This window comes from Oncorhynchus tshawytscha, linkage group LG05 (assembly GCF_018296145.1).
Source record: "Oncorhynchus tshawytscha isolate Ot180627B linkage group LG05, Otsh_v2.0, whole genome shotgun sequence".
NCBI lineage: Eukaryota > Metazoa > Chordata > Actinopteri > Salmoniformes > Salmonidae > Oncorhynchus > Oncorhynchus tshawytscha.
This window is the reverse complement of record NC_056433.1, coordinates 25,635,306-25,653,476: the sequence shown is the minus strand read 5'-3', so window position 1 is coordinate 25,653,476 and position 18,171 is coordinate 25,635,306. Positions and strand designations below refer to the sequence as shown.

The window sequence follows — 18,171 nt, the reverse complement described above, 5'->3', positions numbered from 1 at the left end:
AGAGAGAGAGAGAGAGAGAGAGAGAGAGAGAGAGAGAGAGAGAGACAGACAGACAGACAGACAGACAGACAGACAGACAGACAGACAGACAGACAGACAGACAGACAGACAGACAGACAGACAGACAGACAGACAGACAGACAGACAGACAGACAGACAGACAAACAGAAACAGACAGACAGACAGAGGGAGGAGGGGGAGGGAGGGAGGGAGGGAGGGAGGGAGGGAGGGAGGGAGGGAGGGAGGGAGGGAGGGAGGGAGGGAGGGAGGGAGGGAGGGAGGGTGAGATGTGACAAACATGTGAAGACCTGAATTTAAGAACAAATTATTTTAACCAGTACTTGATTGTATTTACTGGTAACTGTGGGCAGTTGTGTTGTGGGGTCAGCTGTAGTAATTTGTTCTGTAGTGCTGTCCTCGGGTGTTGTAGAGTCTAAATTAGAGAGAGAGAGAGAGAGAGAGAGAGAGAGAGAGAGAGAGAGAGAGAAAGAGATCGGGACAAATGTGTGAATAACTGGAATTCTGAACAAATTATTTTCACCAGTACTTGATTGTATTTACTGGTAACTGTGGTCAGTTGTGTTGTGGGGTCAGCTGTAGTAATTTGTTCTGTAGTGCTGTCCTCGGGTGTTGTAGAGTCTAAATTAGAGAGAGAGAGAGAGAGAGAGAGAGAGAGAGACAGACAGACAGACAGACACAGACAGACAGACAGACAGAGAGCGAGGGAGGGAGGGAGGGAGGAAGATGTGACAAACATGTGAAGACCTGTATTTAAGAACAAATTATTTTAACTAGTACTTGATTGTATTTACTGATAACTGTGGTCAGTTGTGTTGTGGGGTCAGCTGTAGTAATTTGTTCTGTTGTGGGTGCAGATGTTGTAGAGTCTACATTAGGGGAGAAACACACATTTTGTCCTCCAGAACTTGATGATACTTACTGGTAACTGTGATCAGTTGTGTTGTGTTATCAACTGTAGTTATTTGTTCTGTAGTGCTGGCCTCAGGTGTTGTAGAGTCTAAATTACAGAGAGAGAGAGAGAGAGAGAGAGAGAAAAAAAGAGAGAGAGAGAGAGAGAGAAGAAAAAAAAAGAGAGAGAGAGAGAGAGAGAGAGACAGACAGACAGACAAACAGCGAGAGAGCGAGGGAGAGATATTGTCACAAACGTGTGAAGACCTGAATTTCAGAACAAATTATTTTCACTAGTACTTGACTGTATTTACTGGTAGCTGTGATCAGTTGGGTTGTGTTATCAACTGTAGTAATTTGTTCTGTAGTGCTGGCCTCAGGTGTTGTAGAGTCTAAAGCAGAGAGAGAGAGTGACAGAGAGACAGAAAGATTGTGACAAATGTGTGATGAGTTCAGAACAAACTCTATTCACAGGTACTTCATGGTATTTGCTGGTTATTGTGATGTGCTGTGTTGTGGGATGAACTGCTTTATCTCATTGGACAGCCCTCACTGGTTACTGTGATTAGTGCTGTTGTGGGGTCAGCTGTAAATGATAAAACTATAACTTGAATAGCATGAAATGTAGCCTACTGTAGGTTATCGATAGACATGACAACAGTACTATTCTAAGGATTTCAAAAACTATGTCATGTTTTTCAGTAGGTATTTCTAAAGGTACCTGTTGTAGGAGAGGCTGTTGTTGTTGGACATGCTGTGAAGTCTTTAAGGTGAAGAAAATAGAATATTGGTTACTTACACATATTAGAAAATGTTAACAAAAGTCAAATGTGTGAGGATGTTGGTTCTTACTTTGGTGGTGAACAGACTGGCAGTACTGTCCATCTGGAGGAATGGCATTGATACATCCACACGTGTCAGATGTGATGTCATCACATTTCCCATAAGAGACACACTGGTCACATGACCAACGATACTGGTCCTCACATCTGCACTGGAATCCAGTACCATTTGGGAAGCAAACTGAGGACATGAGAGTAGATTAAGAAATCAAAATGACACTTAATCGGTATGTAAGCAATTAAAAATAATAACTTGCATATGGAAGTCTTACCTGTAGACATGTTAACACCAGTGATTTGTATCAGATTATTGATTCTGACAGGGTAAATAGCATTTCTCAGAATGGCTCTCAGTTGATCTATCACTGTAACGTCTGTGGTGTTCAGTTCAATTTCAATCATGTACTCATAGAGAGTCAGTGGTACTGTTGGAACTGAAAATGAACAATGTCAGTGATTAACTTGCTAATATTAAATAGATTTAGATCCATCAATATCCCAAAACAATTGTCATGCGTATACTGGTAACTGTGGTCAGTTGTGTTGTGGGGTCAGCTGTAGTTATTCGTTCTGTTGTGGGTGCAGATGTTGTAGAGTCTACAGCAGGGGTGAAACACACATTTTGTTCCCCAGAACTTGATGATACTTACTGGTAACTGTGATCAGTTGTGTTGTGTTATTAACTGTAGTTATTTGTTCTGTAGTGCTAGCCACAGGTGTTGTAGAGTCTAAATTAGAGAGAGAGAGAGAGAGAGAGAGAGAGAGAGAGAGAGAGAGAGAGAGAGAGAGTGATAGACAGAGACAGACAGACAGACAGACAGACAGACAGACAGACAGACAGACAGACAGACAGACAGACAGACAGACAGACAGACAGACAGACAGACAGACAGACAGACAGACAGACAGACAGACAGACAGACAGACAGACAGACAGACAGACAGACAGACAGACAGACAGACAGACAGACAGCGAGAAAGCAAGGGAGAGAGAGAGATATTGTGACAAACGTGTGAAGACCTGAATTTCAGAACAAATTATTTTCACTAGTACTTGACTGTATTTACTGGTAACTGTGATCAGTTGTGTTGTGTTATCAACTGTAGTAATTTGTTCTGTAGTGCTGGCCTCAGGTGTTGTAGAGTCTAAAGCAGAGAGAGAGAGTGACAGAGAGACAGAAAGATTGTGACAAATGTGTGATGAGTTCAGAAAAAACTCTATTCACAGGTACTTCATGGTATTTGCTGGTTATTGTGATGAGCTGTGTTGTGGGATGAACTGCTTTATCTCATTGGACAGCCCTCACTGGTTACTGTGATTAGTGCTGTTGTGGGGTCAGCTGTAAATGATAAAACTATGACTTGAATAGCATGAAATGTAGCCTACTGTAGGTTATCGATAGACATGACAACAGTACTATTCTAAGGATTGCAAAAACTACGTCATGTTTTTCAGTAGGTATTTCTAAATGTACCTGTTGTAGGAGAGGCTGTTGTTGTTGGACATGCTGTGAAGTCTTTAAGGTGAAGAAAATAGGATATTGGTTAGTTACACATATTAGAAAATGTTAACAAAAGTCGAATGTGTGAGGATGTTGGTTCTTACTTTGGTGGTGAACAGACTGGCAGTACTGTCCATCTGGAGGAATGGCATTGATACATCCACACGTGTCAGATGTGATGTCATCACATTTCCCATAAGAGACACACTGGTCACATGACCAACGATACTGGTCCTCACATCTGCACTGGAATCCAGTACCATTTGAGAAGCAAACTGAGGACATGAGAGTAGATTAAGAAATCAAAATGACACTTAATCGGTATGTAAGCAATTAAAAATAATAACTTGCACATTGAAGTCTTACCTGTAGACATGTTAACACCAGTGATTTGTGTCAGATTATTGATTCTGACAGGGTAAATAGCATTTCTCAGAATGGCTCTCAGTTGATCTATCACTGTAACGTCTGTGGTGTTCAGTTCAATTTCAATCATGTACTCATAGAGAGTCAGTGGTACTGTTGGAACTGAAAATGAACAGTGTCAGTCATTAACTTGCTAATATTAAATAGATTTAGATCCATCAATATCCCAAAACAATTGTCATGCGTATACTGGTAACTGTGGTCAGTTGTGTTGTGGGGTCAGCTGTAGTTATTCGTTCTGTTGTGGGTGCAGATGTTGTAGAGTCTACAGCAGGGGTGAAACACACATTTTGTTCCCCAGAACTTGATGATACTTACTGGTAACTGTGATCAGTTGTGTTGTGTTATCAACTGTAGTTATTTGTTCTGTAGTGCTGGCCTCAGGTGTTGTAGAGTCTAAATTAGAGAGAGAGAGAGAGAGAGAGAGTGATAGACAGACAGACAGACAGACAGACAGACAGACAGACAGACAGACAGACAGACAGACAGACAGACAGACAGACAGACAGACAGACAGACAGACAGACAGACAGACAGACAGACAGACAGACAGACAGACAGACAGACAGACAGACAGACAGACAGACAGACAGACAGACAGACAGACAGACAGACAGACAGAAAGCAAGGGAGAGAGAGAGATATTGTGACAAACGTGTGAAGACCTGAATTTCAGAACAAATTATTTTCACTAGTACTTGACTGTATTTACTGGTAACTGTGATCAGTTGTGTTGTGTTATCAACTGTAGTAATTTGTTCTGTAGTGCTGGCCTCAGGTGATGTAGAGTCTAAAGCAGAGAGAGAGAGTGACAGAGAGACAGAAAGATTGTGACAAATGTGTGATGAGTTCAGAACAAACTCTATTCACAGGTACTTCATTGTATTTGCTGGTTATTGTGATGAGCTGTGTTGTGGGATGAACTGCTTTATCTCATTGGACAGCCCTCACTGGTTACTGTGATTAGTGCTGTTGTGGGGTCAGCTGTAAATGATAAAACTATGACTTGAATAGCATGAAATGTAGCCTACTGTAGGTTATCGATAGACATGACAACAGTACTATTCTAAGGATTTCAAAAACTATGTCATGTTTTTCAGTAGGTATTTCTAAAGGTACCTGTTGTAGGAGAGGCTGTTGTTGTTGGACATGCTGTGAAGTCTTTAAGGTGATGAAAATAGAATATTGGTTACTTACACATATTAGAAAATGTTAACAAAAGTCAAATGTGTGAGGATGTTGGTTCTTACTTTGGTGGTGAACAGACTGGCAGTACTGTCCATCTGGAGGAATGGCATTGATACATCCACACGTGTCAGATGTGATGTCATCACATTTCCCATAAGAGACACACTGGTCACATGACCAACGATACTGGTCCTCACATCTGCACTGGAATCCAGTACCATTTGGGAAGCAAACTGAGGACATGAGAGTAGATTAAGAAATCAAAATGACACTTAATCGGTATGTAAGCAATTAAAAATAATAACTTGCACATTGAAGTCTTACCTGTAGACATGTTAACACCAGTGATTTGTATCAGATTATTGATTCTGACAGGGTAAATAGCATTTCTCAGAATGGCTCTCAGTTGATCTATCACTGTAACGTCTGTGGTGTTCAGTTCAATTTCAATCATGTACTCATAGAGAGTCGGTGGTACTGTTGTAACTGAAAATGAACAATGTCAGTCATTAACTTGCTAATATTAAATAGATTTAATCCATCAATATCCCAAAACAGTTGTCATGCGTTTATTTTTTAGGTAATTCATCAGATATGGTTTGGTCCGACATTACCTGTTGTAGGAGAGATTGTTGTTGTTGTAGGAGAGGCTGTTGTTGTGGGACATGCTGTAAAGTCTTTAAGGTGAAGAAAATAGAATATTGGTTACTTACACATATCAGAAAATGTTAACAAAAGTCAAATGTGTGAGGATGTTGGTTCTTACTTTGGTGGTGAACAGACTGGCAGTACTGTCCATCTGGAGGAATGGCATTGATACATCCACACGTGTCAGATGTGATGTCATCACATTTCCCATAAGAGACACACTGGTCACATGACCAACGATACTGGTCCTCACATCTGCACTGGAATCCAGTACCATTTGGGAAGCAAACTGAGGACATGAGAGTAGATCAAGAAATCAATATGACACTTAATCAGTGTGTAAGCAATTCAAAATATTAACTTGCACAATGAAGTCTTACCTGTAGACATGTTAACACCTGTGATTTGTATCAGATTATTGATTCTGACAGGGTAAATAGCATTTCTCAGAATGGCTCTCAGTTGATCTATCACTGTAACGTCTGTGGTGTTCAGTTCAATTTCAATCATGTACTCATAGAGAGTCAGTGGTACTGTTGGAACTGAAAATGAAGAATGTCAGTCATTCATTTGCTAATATTAAATAGATTTAGATCCATCATAATGACAAAACATGACAAGACAATAGTAATGCCATGGCTCTTAGTACAATTCATCAGATATATATTTCTCCATTATTACCTGTTGTAGGAGAGGCTGTTGTTGTTGGACATGCTGTAAAGTCTTTAAGGTGAAGAAAATAGGATATTTGTTAGTTACACATATTAGAAAATGTTAACAAATGTCAAATGTGTGAGGATGTTGGTTCTTACTTTGGTGGTGAACAGACTGGCAGTACTGTCCATCTGGAGGAATGGCATTGATACATCCACACGTGTCAGATGTGATGTCATCACAATTCCCAAAAGAGACACACTGGTCACATGACCAACGATACTGGTCCTCACATCTGCACTGGAATCCAGTACCATTTGGGAAGCAAACTGAGGACATGAGAGTAGATTAAGAAATCAAAATGACACTTAATCAGTGTGTAAGCAGTTAAAAACATAAACTTGCACATTGAAGTCTTACCTGTAGACATGTTAACACCAGTGATTTGTGTCAGATTATTGATTCTGACAGGGTAAATAGCATTTCTCAGAATGGCTCTCAGTTGATCTATCACTGTAACGTCTGTGGTGTTCAGTTCAATTTCAATCATGTACTCATAGAGAGTCGGTGGTACTGTTGGATCTGAAAATGAACAATGTCAGTCATTAACTTGCTATTATTAAATTGATTTATTCCATCAATATCCCAAAACAATTGTCATGCGTTTATTTTTTAGGTAATTCATCAGATATATTTTGGTCCTATATTACCTGTTGTAGGAGAGATTGTTGTTGTTGTAGGAGAGGCTGTTGTTGTGGGACATGCTGTAAAGTCTTTAAGGTGAAGAAAATAGAATATTGGTTACTTACACATATTAGAAAATGTTAACAAATGTCAAATGTGTGAGGATGTTTGTTCTTACTTTGGTGGTGAACCGACTGGCAGTACTGTCCATCTGGAGGAATGGCATTGATACATCCACACGTTTCAGATGTGATGTCATCACAATTCCCATAAGAGACACACTGGTCACATGACCAACGATACTGGTCCTCACATCTGCACTGGAATCCAGTACCATTTGGGAAGCAAACTGAGGACATGAGAGTAGATTAAGAAATCAATATGACACTTAATCAGTGTGTAAGCAATTAAAAATATTAACTTGCACAATGAAGTCTTACCTGTAGACATGTTAACACCTGTGATTTGTATCAGATTATTGATTCTGACAGGGTAAATAGCATTTCTCAGAATGGCTCTCAGTTGATCTATCACTGTAACGTCTGTGGTGTTCAGTTCAATTTCAATCATGTACTCATAGAGAGTCAGTGGTACTGTTGGAACTGAAAATGAAGAATGTCAGTCATTCATTTGCTAATATTAAATAGATTTAGATCCATCATAATGACAAAACATGACAAGACAATAGTAATGCCATGGCTCTTAGTACAATTCATCAGATATATATTTCTCCATTATTACCTGTTGTAGGAGAGGCTGTTGTTGTTGGACATGCTGTAAAGTCTTTAAGGTGAAGAAAATAGGATATTTGTTAGTTACACATATTAGAAAATGTTAACAAATGTCAAATGTGTGAGGATGTTGGTTCTTACTTTGGTGGTGAACAGACTGGCAGTACTGTCCATCTGGAGGAATGGCATTGATACATCCACACGTGTCAGATGTGATGTCATCACAATTCCCAAAAGAGACACACTGGTCACATGACCAACGATACTGGTCCTCACATCTGCACTGGAATCCAGTACCATTTGGGAAGCAAACTGAGGACATGAGAGTAGATTAAGAAATCAAAATGACACTTAATCAGTGTGTAAGCAGTTAAAAATATAAACTTGCACATTGAAGTCTTACCTGTAGACATGTTAACACCAGTGATTTGTGTCAGATTATTGATTCTGACAGGGTAAAAGCATTTCTCAGAATGGCTCTCAGTTGATCTATCACTGTAACGTCTGTGGTGTTCAGTTCAATTTCAATCATGTACTCATAGAGAGTCGGTGGTACTGTTGGATCTGAAAATGAACAATGTCAGTCATTAACTTGCTATTATTAAATTGATTTATTCCATCAATATCCCAAAACAATTGTCATGCGTTTATTTTTTAGGTAATTCATCAGATATATTTTGGTCCTATATTACCTGTTGTAGGAGAGATTGTTGTTGTTGTAGGAGAGGCTGTTGTTGTGGGACATGCTGTAAAGTCTTTAAGGTGAAGAAAATAGAATATTGGTTACTTACACATATTAGAAAATGTTAACAAATGTCAAATGTGTGAGGATGTTTGTTCTTACTTTGGTGGTGAACCGACTGGCAGTACTGTCCATCTGGAGGAATGGCATTGATACATCCACACGTTTCAGATGTGATGTCATCACAATTCCCATAAGAGACACACTGGTCACATGACCAACGATACTGGTCCTCACATCTGCACTGGAATCCAGTACCATTTGGGAAGCAAACTGAGGACATGAGAGTAGATTAAGAAATCAATATGACACTTAATCAGTGTGTAAGCAATTAAAAATATTAACTTGCACAATGAAGTCTTACCTGTAGACATGTTAACACCTGTGATTTGTATCAGATTATTGATTCTGACAGGGTAAATAGCATTTCTCAGAATGGCTCTCAGTTGATCTATCACTGTAACGTCTGTGGTGTTCAGTTCAATTTCAATCATGTACTCATAGAGAGTCAGTGGTACTGTTGGAACTGAAAATGAAGAATGTCAGTCATTCATTTGCTAATATTAAATAGATTTAGATCCATCATAATGACAAAACATGACAAGACAATAGTAATGCCATGGCTCTTAGTACAATTCATCAGATATATCTTTCTCCATTATTACCTGTTGTAGGAGAGGCTGTTGTTGTTGGACATGCTGTAAAGTCTTTAAGGTGAAGAAAATAGGATATTTGTTAGTTACACATATTAGAAAATGTTAACAAATGTCAAATGTGTGAGGATGTTGGTTCTTACTTTGGTGGTGAACAGACTGGCAGTACTGTCCATCTGGAGGAATGGCATTGATACATCCACACGTGTCAGATGTGATGTCATCACAATTCCCAAAAGAGACACACTGGTCACATGACCAACGATACTGGTCCTCACATCTGCACTGGAATCCAGTACCATTTGGGAAGCAAACTGAGGACATGAGAGTAGATTAAGAAATCAAAATGACACTTAATCAGTGTGTAAGCAGTTAAAAATATAAACTTGCACATTGAAGTCTTACCTGTAGACATGTTAACACCAGTGATTTGTGTCAGATTATTGATTCTGACAGGGTAAATAGCATTTCTCAGAATGGCTCTCAGTTGATCTATCACTGTAACGTCTGTGGTGTTCAGTTCAATTTCAATCATGTACTCATAGAGAGTCGGTGGTACTGTTGGATCTGAAAATGAACAATGTCAGTCATTAACTTGCTATTATTAAATTGATTTATTCCATCAATATCCCAAAACAATTGTCATGCGTTTTTTTTAGGTAATTCATCAGATATATTTTGGTCCTATATTACCTGTTGTAGGAGAGATTGTTGTTGTTGTAGGAGAGGCTGTTGTTGTTGGACATGCTGTGAAGTCTTTAAGGTGATGAAAATAGAATATTGGTTACTTACACATATTAGAAAATGTTAACAAATGTCAAATGTATGAGGATGTTTGTTCTTACTTTGGTGGTGAACCGACTGGCAGTACTGTCCATCTGGAGGAATGGCATTGATACATCCACACGTTTCAGATGTGATGTCATCACAATTCCCATAAGAGACACACTGGTCACATGACCAACGATACTGGTCCTCACATCTGCACTGGAATCCAGTACCATTTGGGAAGCAAACTGAGGACATGAGAGTAGATCAAGAAATCAATATGACACTTAATCAGTGTGTAAGCAATTAAAAATATTAACTTGCACAATGAAGTCTTACCTGTAGACATGTTAACACCAGTGATTTGTATCAGATTATTGATTCTGACAGGGTAAATAGCATTTCTCAGAATGGCTCTCAGTTGATCTATCACTGTAACGTCTGTGGTGTTCAGTTCAATTTCAATCATGTACTCATAGAGAGTCGGTGGTACTGTTGGAACTGAAAATGAAGAATGTCAGTCATTCATTTGCTAATATTAAATAGATTTAGATCCATCATTTTGACAAAACATGACAAGACAATAGTAATGCCATGGCTCTTAGTACAATTCATCAGATATATCTTTCTCCATTATTACCTGTTGTAGGAGAGGCTGTTGTTGTTGGACATGCTGTAAAGTCTTTAAGGTGAAGAAAATAGGATATTTGTTAGTTACACATATTAGAAAATGTTAACAAATGTCAAATGTGTGAGGATGTTGGTTCTTACTTTGGTGGTGAACAGACTGGCAGTACTGTCCATCTGGAGGAATGGCATTGATACATCCACACGTGTCAGATGTGATGTCATCACAATTCCCAAAAGAGACACACTGGTCACATGACCAACGATACTGGTCCTCACATCTGCACTGGAATCCAGTACCATTTGGGAAGCAAACTGAGGACATGAGAGTAGATTAAGAAATCAAAATGACACTTAATCAGTGTGTAAGCAGTTAAAAATATAAACTTGCACATTGAAGTCTTACCTGTAGACATGTTAACACCAGTGATTTGTGTCAGATTATTGATTCTGACAGGGTAAATAGCATTTCTCAGAATGGCTCTCAGTTGATCTATCACTGTAACGTCTGTGGTGTTCAGTTCAATTTCAATCATGTACTCATAGAGAGTCGGTGGTACTGTTGGATCTGAAAATGAACAATGTCAGTCATTAACTTGCTATTATTAAATTGATTTATTCCATCAATATCCCAAAACAATTGTCATGCGTTTATTTTTTAGGTAATTCATCAGATATATTTTGCTCCTATATTACCTGTTGTAGGAGAGATTGTTGTTGTTGTAGGAGAGGCTGTTGTTGTTGGACATGCTGTGAAGTCTTTAAGGTGATGAAAATAGAATATTGGTTACTTACACATATTAGAAAATGTTAACAAATGTCAAATGTATGAGGATGTTTGTTCTTACTTTGGTGGTGAACCGACTGGCAGTACTGTCCATCTGGAGGAATGGCATTGATACATCCACACGTTTCAGATGTGATGTCATCACAATTCCCATAAGAGACACACTGGTCACATGACCAACGATACTGGTCCTCACATCTGCACTGGAATCCAGTACCATTTGGAAGCAAACTGAGGACATGAGAGTAGATCAAGAAATCAATATGACACTTAATCAGTGTGTAAGCAATTAAAAATATTAACTTGCACAATGAAGTCTTACCTGTAGACATGTTAACACCAGTGATTTGTATCAGATTATTGATTCTGACAGGGTAAATAGCATTTCTCAGAATGGCTCTCAGTTGATCTATCACTGTAACGTCTGTGGTGTTCAGTTCAATTTCAATCATGTACTCATAGAGAGTCGGTGGTACTGTTGGAACTGAAAATGAAGAATGTCAGTCATTCATTTGCTAATATTAAACAGATTTAGATCCATCATTTTGATAAAACATGACAAGACAATAGTAATGCCATGGCTCTTAGTACAATTCATCAGATATATCTTTCTCCATTATTACCTGTTGTAGGGGAGGCTGTTGTTGTTGGACATGCTGTAAAGTCTTTAAGGTGAAGAAAATAGGATATTGGTTAGTTACACATATTAGAAAATGTTAACAAAAGTCAAATGTGTGAGGATGTTGGTTCTTACTTTGGTGGTGAACAGACTGGCAGTACTGTCCATTTGGAGGAATGGCATTGATACATCCACACGTGTCAGATGTGATGTCATCACAATTCCCAAAAGAGACACACTGGTCACATGACCAACGATACTGGTCCTCACATCTGCACTGGAATCCAGTACCATTTGGGAAGCAAACTGAGGACATGAGAGTAGATTAAGAAATCAAAATGGCACTTAATCGGTGTGTAAGCAGTTAAAAATATAAACTTGCACATTGAAGTCTTACCTGTAGACATGTTAACACCAGTGATTTGTATCAGATTATTGATTCTGACAGGGTAAATAGCATTTTTCAGAATGGCTCTCAGTTGATCTATCACTGTAACGTCTGTGGTGTTCAGTTCAATTTCAATCATGTACTCATAGAGAGTCAGTGGTACTGTTGGAACTGAAAATGAACAATGTCACTCATTAACTTGCTAATATTAAATAGATTTAATCCATCAATATCCCAAAACAATTGTCATGCGTTTATTTTTTAGGTAATTCATCAGATATATTTTGGTCCTACATTACCTGTTGTAGGAGAGGCTGTTGTGGTTGGACATGCTGTAAAGTCTGTAATGTGACGAAAATATAACATTGCTTCATTGGTTCAACAGAAATAGGAAAAATATTATGACAATTAAATCTATAAAATACAGGACTTTGGCGTTTACTTGGGTTTTGAACCGACTGGCAGTACTTTCCATCAGAAGGAATTGCATTAATACAGCTACAGGGTTTATCTGTATTTTCTTCACATGCCCCATAGATGGCGCAATTGTTACACGACCAACGATACTGGTCCTCACATCTGCACTGGAATCCAGTACCATTTGGGTAGCACACTGAAAAACAAAATATCAGTATAAATCATCATTTTCTACGATTTAAATAAAATAATTCATCAAGAACATAAATATTTCTTACCTGTAGTAATGTTGAGATCAGTGATGTTGATCATGCTACTAAGTGCGAATGGTAAACTGAGGTTTTTCAGAAGGTTCTTCGGTTCGTCTATGGCTTTTAAGTCATTGACATTGACCTCAACTTCCACAAAGTACTCCAGAAGAGTTACAGGTTCTGTTGAATCACATATATGGAACATGCATTTGCATTGTTATGTCAAACCAGAGCAGTTATTTGTGTTATTAAATTGCAATTCGAATATCAAGTTTATTCAGTTTTTATATCAAGTTTATTCATTAATACAGATTCAAGTATTTTATAAACAAATAATAAGTTACTTGTGTATGGCTGGCAGTACTGTCCATCAGCTGGATTGGCATTGATACATCCACATGTTTCACCAGTGATGTCATCACAGGATCCATATGTGACACAGTTGTTATATGACCAACGATACTGGTCCTCACATCTGCACTGGAATCCAGTACCATTTGGGTAGCACACTGAAATGGAAATGGGTTTCAGGACATGTGCATGTAAAAAAAAATGTCAATCAATTATTTTTCTCCTACATAATTAGAAAAGCAATGCTTAGCACTAGCAAGCCCAACAGTATAACTACCAGTAGTGATGTGTACGTCAGAGATTTCAGTGGAGTTGTTGATAGTGAGGGGAAGACTTGTTGAATTCACAGCTGACTTCATTTGCTCTATTGTTTTGATGTCTGACACGTTCACTTCAACTTCAATTATGTAGTTCCATCGATTGGATAATACTGTAAGGATTGAAATAGAGGAAATTGTGACGTTCAGGAGAAGAGTCCCTATGCTCTTTTTAAATACATTGTTTGAATTGTCATTCAAGAGGATGATGTTTGGCTTTGCAAGATCATTTAAAGGTGATCCGTTGCCTAAACTCACCTGCTCTTTTTTCCCTAACATGTGACAGATGTGGGTTGTACTCTGTGTTGAATGCCTTTACCAAGAGAATGAAAGTCAGTATCCACATTTACATTTGCTTCAGAGAGTCCATATCATCTTAGAATATTTTCCACATTTAGAATATCCTGTTTGATAGCTTTTGGGGGTTTCAAGGGTGGTTCAATACTGTATGATCATCTAATCACGAGACTCCACACTAACCAGTTCAACCATTAATATGTCCAAAAAAATCATGATAGTTATGGTGCAAGAACTTAACAGTAGACCGCCTAACTCTTACTAAGATCATCAAGACGCTAAGTTTCTCATATTCTGTTACATTTGTTCCTAAATATTGTCGGAAGGTTTCTATTGGACAGCATGAGGTATTGTTAACATAATACCTGTGAAAAAAGGCTGGAAATCTCAAGGAATTCCCGTGTTTCCAAAACAGAGCATGTCACCAGGAGAACAAGGACACTCAGCCCATTCTTTGTTATTGCCATTCCTGTTATAGGGAAACAAGGCAAAGGAGTTGAGAAAAAAAACAGGAAGAACTGTAAAAACCTACATTCACTATAATGTTTAAAGTACACAATAAAACCCCAAGCACTCTGAAGCACTTATATCATGCACGCTTCATTTTAAAAATGTCCATGGAAGTATCTATTGTTTCATTTCATGATTTGTAATTCTGAGATAAAAAAAATAAAAAAATCTGATTAAGCTGAATCGGGGGATTTGTGATATCATTTTCATTATAACCTTATGTAATGTGCTAATTGAAATAATGAATCTCACCTGGACTTATTGTACAAAAACACTTAGTGTGCAGCCATTTATTTGTAAGTAGGAAAGACACTGTTTGAAATGTGATCTGCTATTTTTACAAAACATTTATGTTATGTTAAGTATAATAGCTGAAGTTCATTCCTCATTCCTAGAATGCCATTGCCTAGAATGTCCCTGTCCCTGGTGAGTGGACAATTCCCAACATGTTCCAATGTCATGTCGAAATACATTATGTAAGACAATTAATTGTAAACAACATATAATAAAGGGGAAGGGAAAGGCGGAGACCTAGTCAGCTGTACAACTGAATGTATTCAACTGAAATGTGTCTTCCGCATTTAACCCAACCCCTCTGAATCAGAGAGGTGCGGGGGCTGCATTAATCAACATCCACATCTTCGTCGCCCGGGGAACAGTCGGTTAACTGCCTTGCTCAGGGGCAGAACGACAGATTTTTACAGCTCAGGGATTTTTTTGTCAGCTCGGGGATTCGATCCAGCAACCTTTCGGTTACTGGCGCAACTCTCTAACCGCTACAGAGTATTCCTCCAAAAAAGTGTCAAAATACATTTCTGAATGATGTGCGGACGGACGTACTGTAGGAAATTCATATAACATAAATATTATTTCAAAGTGAAAATGTTACTGGATTTCTGAAAATATAAATTAATTCTGCTGCATATGGAAGTCGACATTCACTGAATGAAAAACAGATTCTGTATATCTCATCTAACATTATTGATACCCATATTGTGACAAAAGTACAATCATAAACATGAAAATGGGTTACAAATAGCATGGTAGGTCTATAATCAAAGAAATGTGCTTGACAACCACTGTACCATGTCAAACAGATTCATCTTATATGTAATGACAACATGTTTTACTGGCATAATCTCAGTTCTTGTATGGCCATATTGGTCACATCTACGTCGTGGGCCGGGCCCCAAGCCCTGGTGTAACAGACTAGGGCTCTGTTGTCCTTTTGTAGGCCTGCTCTTCTGATTTAGATTAGTAGCCTTCTCTGCGTGAAGGTAGTTGACATTTGATTTAGACATTTCCAGTCCCTTTGTCTGTGCCAGTCTGATGACTTCTTAGCCAGCTTCACTGTCAGTTCTGAATGGAAGATCCTACTGAACTGTCTAAATCAAGTGTCAACTCCATCCTTAGACACGTTGCTATGCAAATCAAACACACTTCTGAAAGTGCAGTGTGGGAAAAATGTATTTTATGTGCCATATTATTGTTCAGGTAGATTTTCATAAATATTTAACTTTACCTTTATTGGCCACACTGCTCTTCCTATGATCATTAGCACGTTGATCACTGAAGTGCTGATGTCCAAATTGTTGCAGGTTTGTTCAAAAGCAGTTGACATCAATCATCAATCGTGTCATGTCTACCACACAAATAACAAAAGGAACACAAGAAAAACAAGCTTGATGTTTAAAAAAATTAAATCGAATGATTTAGCTTTTCAGACAGGAAAGGATCTAATAGGCACCAACAACAGGCACCAGAAAAATATAGGCACCAACAGGCTACAGAATATTTATATAAACACCAATAGGTAGCAGAGAAAACTTAATGGAGCTACTGCTACCACTACCAGAAAGTCTTACGTATAAAACTTGACAGCACAAAATATCTTTAACTAATAAACCAACTAAGGAAATCAATGTGACTACAGATAGCGTATTGTTGGGCCAGTCAGGGCAAATGAATCAGCTGAAAACATGGAAACTCAGATATTCAATCTGTGCTCCTGATATGCACTGTTTTTGATGTTGCTTATATCATGTCAGACACTAAGTAATAATGGGTACAGATACAACAGAAACATTTAGATTGGTATTTAAGCCTCAACTCAGAAAGGAGGTCAGTCTCATTACCATCCAAGTGAAGATCCCATGTAGGCCAATTTCTGTCTCTCCCCCCTCCTTTTAACATTGACCTAAATTATTATTCAGTTCTTCACTATCATCCTCATCTATCATTTCACTGAAAAACAAACGAACAAAAATACCTTACCTTGCTTCTCCTTACTGTTCTGGTTGACAAGTGTAGTATTGTACGTTGCAGGGAGACTCAAAACCCACATCCAACACCGTTTACTGACTGTCACACCCTCAATACCGTGAACTACGGGAACAATTCCTGAAATATGGTAAGGGACTGACTGACTGTGACAGAGCACCTGCTCAACAGGTTTCATTATTTATTCTGTTTCCTTGTGTCACTAAATGAACCTGAGTTAGTATTGAAGAGCAGCGCACAGACACACTTGAGCCATCAGTACAACCATCGTTATAAATTAGAAGTAAAAGGTCATCATGTAAAAACACCAGTGCAGTGGGTCAGTGACTATACATTGTCTGAACTGTCATGAACATTGTGTCTCAACAAAACTAAAATACACTTGATTGCTCTGTTCAAAGGACCGTCAGTTAAACAATAGAATACAAAGCAGTGAATACACACAGCTTGAATTGAACAGTGACAGATGAATACACAGTGAAAAGGTAACTTATTATATTTAATGAACTAAATTGAAGTTGTTGGGTTATCAATATACTTCATGAAGATGATCCTACAGATGATTTTACCAGTATCCATTAGCCTTTACATATGCTTAAATGAGTGATTCTGACTGTAAAATGTATCATTTTGTTATTTCAGGGGAGATTGGCAATGAATAGACCCTTAAGCACAATTAGTGTGTTAATATTACAAATATATCATGTTAATAGTTTTGTTCATTGTCTCTCACACGGGTATACCTGGTTTATGTGAGTTTTGGTAAATAGGGTTGTCAACGACTTCCGCCGAAGTCGGCTCCCCTACTTGTTTCCGGGTGGCGTTCGGCGGTCGACGTCACCGGCCTTCTAGCCATCGCCGCTCCATTTTTCATTGTTCCATTTGTTTTGTCTTGTTCCCCGCACACCTGGTTTACATTCCCTAATCACACTGCATATATATAGATATATATATATATTCCTCTGTTCCCACCCATGTCTTTGTGTGGAATTGTTTTGTTTTGTGTTTGTTGCATTGCGCCAGTCTGGTTTTTCACCCTGGGCATTGCCTGTACCCTATTTGGGGAATTATTGGTGAACCTTATTGTTATATTATTGACGGTATTTTGCGCTGGTCACTTTTGCCGGTTGGCTTGAGTTGTAGCTGTTTGCGCCCGTCTGTTTGTTTCTCTTGGCTAATAAAGTCGTCTGATCACCAATTCTCTGCTCTCCTGCACTTGACTCGAATGACCAGCAGCGAAAACCCTGACAAGGGTAGACCTGTTTTATTTAAAGTATTGAATATAGCAACAGGTGTAAATCTGGTTTGTATGGGTATATAAGGGCTGCAGTGCAGGTGTACATCTGTTTTTCTATGAATATTGAGGCTTGGGCACTGGGGTAGACCTGTTTTATATGAATATCGAGCTTTATGCCCATGATTTGACCTGGTTTACAATTATATATATTACATGTGTAACTCTGTGTTGTTGTATGTGTCAAATTGCTATGCCTTATCTTGGCCAGGTCACAGTGGCAAATGAGAACTTATTCTCAACTAGCCTACCTGGTTAAATAAAGGTGAAATAAAAATAATACAAA

The 18,171-nt window shown here is 38.4% G+C and overlaps 1 protein-coding gene across 1 annotated transcript in view; it reads right to left on the bottom strand.

Annotated features, from left to right (window-relative positions):
• The window catches only part of LOC112251496, a 30,150-nt gene extending 13,450 nt beyond the window's left edge, over positions 1 to 16,700 (bottom strand). Inside the window, exons 1-48 of the mRNA XM_042322696.1 lie at positions 16,586 to 16,700; positions 15,834 to 15,953; positions 14,167 to 14,270; positions 13,763 to 13,817; positions 13,465 to 13,617; positions 13,181 to 13,345; positions 12,864 to 13,016; positions 10,519 to 10,689; positions 10,388 to 10,429; positions 10,087 to 10,248; positions 9,825 to 9,995; positions 9,673 to 9,735; positions 9,385 to 9,546; positions 9,123 to 9,293; positions 8,992 to 9,033; positions 8,691 to 8,852; positions 8,429 to 8,599; positions 8,277 to 8,339; positions 8,037 to 8,148; positions 7,975 to 7,982; positions 7,726 to 7,896; positions 7,595 to 7,636; positions 7,294 to 7,455; positions 7,032 to 7,202; positions 6,880 to 6,942; positions 6,590 to 6,751; positions 6,328 to 6,498; positions 6,197 to 6,238; positions 5,896 to 6,057; positions 5,634 to 5,804; positions 5,482 to 5,544; positions 5,192 to 5,353; positions 4,930 to 5,100; positions 4,799 to 4,840; positions 4,392 to 4,469; positions 3,998 to 4,075; positions 3,620 to 3,781; positions 3,358 to 3,528; positions 3,227 to 3,268; positions 2,820 to 2,897; positions 2,402 to 2,479; positions 2,024 to 2,185; positions 1,762 to 1,932; positions 1,631 to 1,672; positions 1,224 to 1,301; positions 941 to 1,018; positions 562 to 639; positions 356 to 433 (exon numbers count right to left, since the gene is read on the bottom strand). Of these exons, the coding sequence (XP_042178630.1) occupies positions 356 to 433; positions 562 to 639; positions 941 to 1,018; positions 1,224 to 1,301; positions 1,631 to 1,672; positions 1,762 to 1,932; positions 2,024 to 2,185; positions 2,402 to 2,479; positions 2,820 to 2,897; positions 3,227 to 3,268; positions 3,358 to 3,528; positions 3,620 to 3,781; positions 3,998 to 4,075; positions 4,392 to 4,469; positions 4,799 to 4,840; positions 4,930 to 5,100; positions 5,192 to 5,353; positions 5,482 to 5,544; positions 5,634 to 5,804; positions 5,896 to 6,057; positions 6,197 to 6,238; positions 6,328 to 6,498; positions 6,590 to 6,751; positions 6,880 to 6,942; positions 7,032 to 7,202; positions 7,294 to 7,455; positions 7,595 to 7,636; positions 7,726 to 7,896; positions 7,975 to 7,982; positions 8,037 to 8,148; positions 8,277 to 8,339; positions 8,429 to 8,599; positions 8,691 to 8,852; positions 8,992 to 9,033; positions 9,123 to 9,293; positions 9,385 to 9,546; positions 9,673 to 9,735; positions 9,825 to 9,995; positions 10,087 to 10,248; positions 10,388 to 10,429; positions 10,519 to 10,689; positions 12,864 to 13,016; positions 13,181 to 13,345; positions 13,465 to 13,617; positions 13,763 to 13,817; positions 14,167 to 14,268 (5,257 nt within the window). The 5' untranslated portion in view covers positions 14,269 to 14,270; positions 15,834 to 15,953; positions 16,586 to 16,700. The remainder of the gene's footprint in view (positions 1 to 355; positions 434 to 561; positions 640 to 940; positions 1,019 to 1,223; positions 1,302 to 1,630; positions 1,673 to 1,761; positions 1,933 to 2,023; positions 2,186 to 2,401; positions 2,480 to 2,819; positions 2,898 to 3,226; positions 3,269 to 3,357; positions 3,529 to 3,619; positions 3,782 to 3,997; positions 4,076 to 4,391; positions 4,470 to 4,798; positions 4,841 to 4,929; positions 5,101 to 5,191; positions 5,354 to 5,481; positions 5,545 to 5,633; positions 5,805 to 5,895; positions 6,058 to 6,196; positions 6,239 to 6,327; positions 6,499 to 6,589; positions 6,752 to 6,879; positions 6,943 to 7,031; positions 7,203 to 7,293; positions 7,456 to 7,594; positions 7,637 to 7,725; positions 7,897 to 7,974; positions 7,983 to 8,036; positions 8,149 to 8,276; positions 8,340 to 8,428; positions 8,600 to 8,690; positions 8,853 to 8,991; positions 9,034 to 9,122; positions 9,294 to 9,384; positions 9,547 to 9,672; positions 9,736 to 9,824; positions 9,996 to 10,086; positions 10,249 to 10,387; positions 10,430 to 10,518; positions 10,690 to 12,863; positions 13,017 to 13,180; positions 13,346 to 13,464; positions 13,618 to 13,762; positions 13,818 to 14,166; positions 14,271 to 15,833; positions 15,954 to 16,585) is intronic.
• Positions 16,701 to 18,171: the final 1,471 nt, after the last annotated feature.